We start from the raw sequence: 5,549 nt of genomic DNA, 5'->3' as shown, positions 1-5,549 counted from the left end.
TCAAGGGGAAGTTGGGGGTTGTTCCTGCAGTCACAAATAGAAACGTCAAGGCCCTGTGAGATGTCCGCACCTGAGTTGGCCTCATTGACTCCTCATATACACAGGGGTGTTCAGAGCCACGAGTCCTTCCCTTGCAGACACAGAGGCAGTGCATCGCAGCAGTCACAGTGTCTCTCTGGCCTCTTGTTGCCACTCCGGGAGGAGGCTGGGAGGCACCTCAGCCCTGCAGTGTGTCGCCCTGCCCTGCACTCATCTGAGATGCCCCACGGCATGAGGAATGGACACCGGGACTTAGGTCCAAGGAAGCCCATCCCAGTGCTGCATTCAGGTGGTTTCCCAGGGGAAGTTACTCTCACAGTGAAGTGACCTCAAGACACTGTCTGTCCCACAAGCCTTCATGGCACCTCTAAGGGAGAGCTGATGGCATTCATGCTCACTCAGGTTCATCTCCCCACATGCACATGATGTGCATGCTTCTATCTCGTCTGTAAAATGCAGACGTGAACTTCTGACCTAGTCATGCAGTGTCCTCCTTCTGAACAGGAGGGACAAACCACCTCTCTGAGCTGGAGTGAGAAGCCAGTGTTGGGAATGGTGGTTGCAAGGGGCTGGCCTGTGATGATTGCCCTGGGGCACTTTCCTTGGGGTGTCCAGTGACCACAGGCACAGACCAGACCCTGCTCTGCTGGTCCTTCAAGGCTATCCCAGGAGGACTGGCTGTGCGAGGACACTGCTGTGTGCGTTCCCCCACCCCACACATTCAAACACTTGGTCTGTTCACTGGTGTTTTCCTCACCAGGGCACTTTCTTGAGCTTGTTCTGGACAGCCACTTTGAAGGAAGACCTACGCCTTCAGGCACTGCCTCAGGAGGTCCCCTTGTCTGACGGAAACACTGTTATGGGGGCAAACTCTGTCAAAGTAGTGCCCATTGCCTGTCCCTGCCTATGATCACAGGACTGCCACGCAGCAGGACTCTGACCAAGCTGCCAGTGCTCTCAGGCCTTGCACCAAAACAAGAGCTCAGAAAGAGAGTGTGGAAGTGAAAAGAGAGCAGCTCAGGAAAGACCAAGCGCTGGTGCTGCTTGGCAGTGCTCCTGTGCTGGGACTCTTTTCCCCTCCACCTGTGCACACAGGCACTGACCTGCAGCTCCAGAAAGGTCTCTCAGGAAGGATCTCAAACAAACCAGTCACTGCAGGGTCCTTTGATTTCTTTAAATGTACAGACAGTCTTGCTTCTCATTAACACACTCTCTGGATCACACAGGAAAGGTAGATCCTGATGCAGAAGAGGGATGAATAATGACATTGCTTTGTGGACCACATTATCATCAGTAAAACAAAAGAAAAAAACCGAAATCCCCCCCAAAACAAAAGCAACAAAAACTTCAGAAGACAGGTTGGGGCTGCAATGAGTTACATTATGAGTGATATGGAGATGATGATGAACAGTTTATTGCTTCTGAAAATCATCCCGTCCTCAGTTTCCACACTGGATCCTTGAGCTCCTGGTTCTTCATGCTGTAGATGAGGGGGTTCATGGCTGGAGGCACCACTGAGTAAAGAACTGCCATTACCAGATCCAGGGATGGGGAGGACATGGAGGGGGGCTTCAGGTAGGCAAATATGCCAGTGCTGATAAACAGGGAGACCACGGCCAGGTGAGGGAGGCACGTGGAAAAGGCTTTGTGCCGTCCCTGCTCAGAGGGGATCCTCAGCACGGCCCTGAAGATCTGCACATAGGACACCACGATAAAAACAAAACACCCAAATGCTAAACAGGCACTAACCACAATTAGCCCAGCTTCCCTGAGGTAGGCATCTGAGCAGGAGAGCTTGAGGATCTGGGGGATTTCACAGAAGAACTGGTCCACAGCATTGTCGTGGCAGAGGGGTAGGGAAAATGTATTGGCCGTGTGCAGCAGAGCAGTGAGAAACCCACTGCCCCAGGCAGCTGCTGCCATGTGGGCACAAGCTCTGCTGCCCAGGAGGGTCCCGTAGTGCAGGGGTTTGCAGATGGCAACGTAGTGGTTGTAGGACATGATGGTGAGGGGACAATAGTTCCCCTCTTCTCCTCTTCTTCAGTGTACACAGTTGGGTGACCTTCTTTTTCTCTTTTTTGTAAGCTCAGCAACCTTGTTATCTGTCCTGCCCAGATGGTCCCAGGCTTGTTGGCATATTGGGCCCCCTTTATGAGGATGCCTCAAACTTTGTGTCTTTTTCTAGTTCATACCTAAGGACTGTTCCCTAATTTACGGCTTCTCTTGTCCTGTTTCTACATTCCAACTCTTTTACTAATTGTTTTCTTTCGTACTGGAGCATGAGACAGGCGAAGCCTGAGTTTGTGGGGCCTGACTCAAGTGTTGCCAAACTATATATTCTGTTTTAAAATTGTTCTACACTAATTAGTTTCCCTTATTCAGCTGGGTCCAGTCTTAGGCCCAGACTTGACCAACAGTTTATGTCTAAAGGATTAACTATATAGCCACATATCAAAGTCATCGTTTGCTAGTCGGAGCCCCCAAAGGCCTTTCACTGAGACAGTTTCACAGTGTTGAAACAGATAGAATACATGTGATACCCCAAATGCAAAACGTGTCGTGCATTTGAGGTGGAATTGCTCCTGTACTGCCCAGACTGAGCTGCCCCGGGGCGCTGCAGCAGCGTGCGGCCTGGTGCTGCCGGGAGCTGCCGGGGATCTGATCAGTGCTTCTAAATATCTAAAGGGTGGATGTCAAGAGGATGGGCCAGTCTCTTTTCAATGGTGCCCAGTGCCAGGACAAGGGGCAACGGGCACAAACTGGAACACAGCAAGTTCCACCTGAATATGAGGAAAAACATCTTCACTTTGAGAGTGACCGAGCACTGGAAGAGGCTGCCCAGAGAGGTTGTGGAGTCTCCTTCTCTGGAGAAATTCAAAACCCACCTGGACGCAATCCTGTGCAACCTGCTCTAAGTGATCCTGCTTTAGCCGTTGGGTTGGACTAGCTGATCTCCAGAGGTCCCTTCCAACCCCGACCAATCTGTGAATCTGTGAATCTGTGAATTTGCTGACTGAGATGACTCTGCAGCACCTTGTGCCAATCTCCAGGAACACAAGGTACCACTGAGAAAGGCCCTGGGTGAGGTCAGCTTGCAATCCAGCCAGACCGTGGACATCAGTGGCATGGCTTTTCTTCATATCATCAGGGAGGGGGGTAGAGGACAATGGAGAGGAGGACCATTAGGGGCTGAGAGCATAGCGACATGAGTGGAGACCCTGGTGTGTTGTGCCTCCCAGTCATGCGGCACACCTGGGTGCATAGACAAGGTGGACCTTGCAATCTTGCCGTGATGCTGGCATTCAGGTTCTGGCACACCCGACCCCTTTGGGAGGCCATGCTGTGTCTGCCCATCCCCCACTGCAATTATTTCCTTGAAATCATGTAGGTGCCTGCAACGCAGGGATGTGCTTGGGCCTGAGTTTGGCAGTGAGCTGAGCTCTAGTGAGTGCACTGGAGAGCGCCTACAGAAAGATCTGACCCTCCTTCTGGCGCACTCCTCCATTTGGTCAGCTGAAAGTGCAGCAGCCACCACGGAAATGTGAGTCCCATGGACTGTCCTGGTTTTGGCTGAGACAGAGTTAATTTTCTTCGTAGCAGCTGGGATAGTGCTGTGTTTGGGATTTAGGATGAGAACAATGTTGGTAACACACGGATGGTTTTAGTTGTTGCCAGGCAGTCAAGGACTTTTCAGCTTCTCATGCTGGCCTGCCAACGAGAAGGTGGGGTGCCCAACAAGCTGGGAAGGGACAGAGCCAGGACAGCTGACCCAAACGATATTCCATACCCTATGACATCATGCTCCATGTATAACTGAGGAGTGAGCCAGGAGGGAGTTCGGCTTGAGGACTAACTGAATATCGGCTTCGGTTGGTGAGCAATTGTGCTGTGCATCACTTGGTTTGTTTGTTATTGTATTTTTTTCCCTTCCTTTTCTGTCCTATAAAACTGTCTTTTTCTCAACACCCATATTTTACCTTTTTTGTCTCTTTTTGATTCTCTCCCCCATCCCACTAGGGGAGAGTGAGCAACCAGCTGTGTGGTTACTTTAGCTGCGTGGGTTAAACCATGACGCAGGCTTTCAGATGCCCTAAACATCTGGTGTAAGCTGAGGCGACCAAGGGACCCGTCCCCAAGACCCCACAGCTGATGCTCAGGCAGGTGTGGGTGTCCCAGGTGTGCTCCATCAGAGCCCACAAACACATCCACGAGTCTTGGAGTACCCCTGGCACCTCAGATGCCACCAGCTGTTTGTGTGTGACCAGCTGCCTGCCACCCTTCATCGCCATGGATCCCCGTGGGAGCTCAGGGAAGGAGCTGGCCTGCAGGCACCTATTTTGTGCCCACGGAGCTGAAGCAAGAGGAATCCTACCTCCTGTGAGTCTGTGGGGTGCATGAGGGAGAGCTCAACCCCACTCCGCTCTCCAGGCTACTCAGCAGAGAGGAGAAGCCTGATGTACTCAGCTGAATCCCTGCCCTCCGTGGAAGGGGGGAATGATCCCTGCCTGTCACTGCTGCGCTGTCCTGCCTGGCAATGGGACAGGGAGAAGGGTAAAGGGAGGGGAACATTTACACCTGCCATAGAGGTCAAATCCATGGCAGGACAAATGCCACTTCTAAAATCAGTCTTTCCAGTGTTCAGAGTCCAGATAGTGATTACTTCAGCCTGAGTCTACCCCAGGAGAGGTCCTGCTGCCTTTCAAGAGCTGTAAGCTCTGGGAGCCCCAGGGACATCTCCAGGGAGCCTGGGAGGGCAGAGAACATGCCACCTTGGGCTGATGCTCTGCTGCTGAGCTGGGCTGGGCTCCTGGGACGGAGGGAGCTCATGGTGAGCAGGCAGTGCTGCAGAGAGACAGCTCTGCTCAGGAGCAGCTCCTCTGCAAAGAGCAGCAGGATTGAGGGCACTGCCTGCAGACAGTGATGGCAGTCAAGTGTAGTGAGAGAGAGGTTAAAGGCAGAAGGGGCTGGGAGGATGCTGAGAGCTCAGAAGAGGAGAAATCATCACAGCCCTTGACAAGGTAAGGCTCTGGGTGCAGAGAAATGCAGATGCAGTTCGTGGAGGGATCTCCTAAAGCTGAAATAGCCCACAGCCTATGGGATCTCTCTCTTCTATAGGAGGAGGAGGACGTGCTCCAGAGCAGGGCTTCCCTGCTGCACCATCAGAGGGACAGGGCATGAGAGGGAGAGCTGCAGAGGTGTGAAGGTGGGCGTGCAGCCAGGGGTGCCCAGGGCTGTCCTTCAGAGCAGAGTCCTTGCCAAGGTCAGCACTCAGCCTGCCTGGGGAGATCCCCATGGTGCTGTGGGGAGAAGCTGTGGGTGGAAAGACAGGGCAGGGTAGGGTCCTTTTGGTGGTGAGACGGTGCTGTGTGGGCAGGGCTGCTCAAAATCACACTCTGGACATCGGGAGAAGCAGCATTTCAAGAGGAAGGTCAAGGCAGGGACTACCTTCTCAGCTGTCTCCTAAGGGAAAGGGGAGAGGAGCTGTCAAGTTGGAAGAAGTCACCGAGACT

General features: G+C 52.8%; 1 protein-coding gene across 1 annotated transcript; it reads right to left on the bottom strand.

Annotated features, from left to right (window-relative positions):
• LOC129200694 (olfactory receptor 14J1-like) lies at positions 1-2,040 on the bottom strand. Its single transcript, XM_054811971.1, has 2 exons — positions 1,543-2,040; positions 1-24 (listed from the first exon to the last, which is right to left on the bottom strand). The coding sequence occupies exons 1-2, from the start codon at positions 2,038-2,040 to the stop codon at positions 1-3; spliced, it is 522 nt and encodes a 173-aa protein (XP_054667946.1).
• Between the last annotated feature and the right edge of the window lie 3,509 nt (positions 2,041-5,549).

This window comes from Grus americana, unplaced genomic scaffold (assembly GCF_028858705.1).
Source record: "Grus americana isolate bGruAme1 unplaced genomic scaffold, bGruAme1.mat scaffold_419, whole genome shotgun sequence".
Classification (NCBI taxonomy): Eukaryota; Metazoa; Chordata; class Aves; order Gruiformes; family Gruidae; genus Grus; species Grus americana.
Note: the sequence above shows the minus strand (reverse complement) of the source record. Positions and strands in the feature narration are given on the sequence as shown.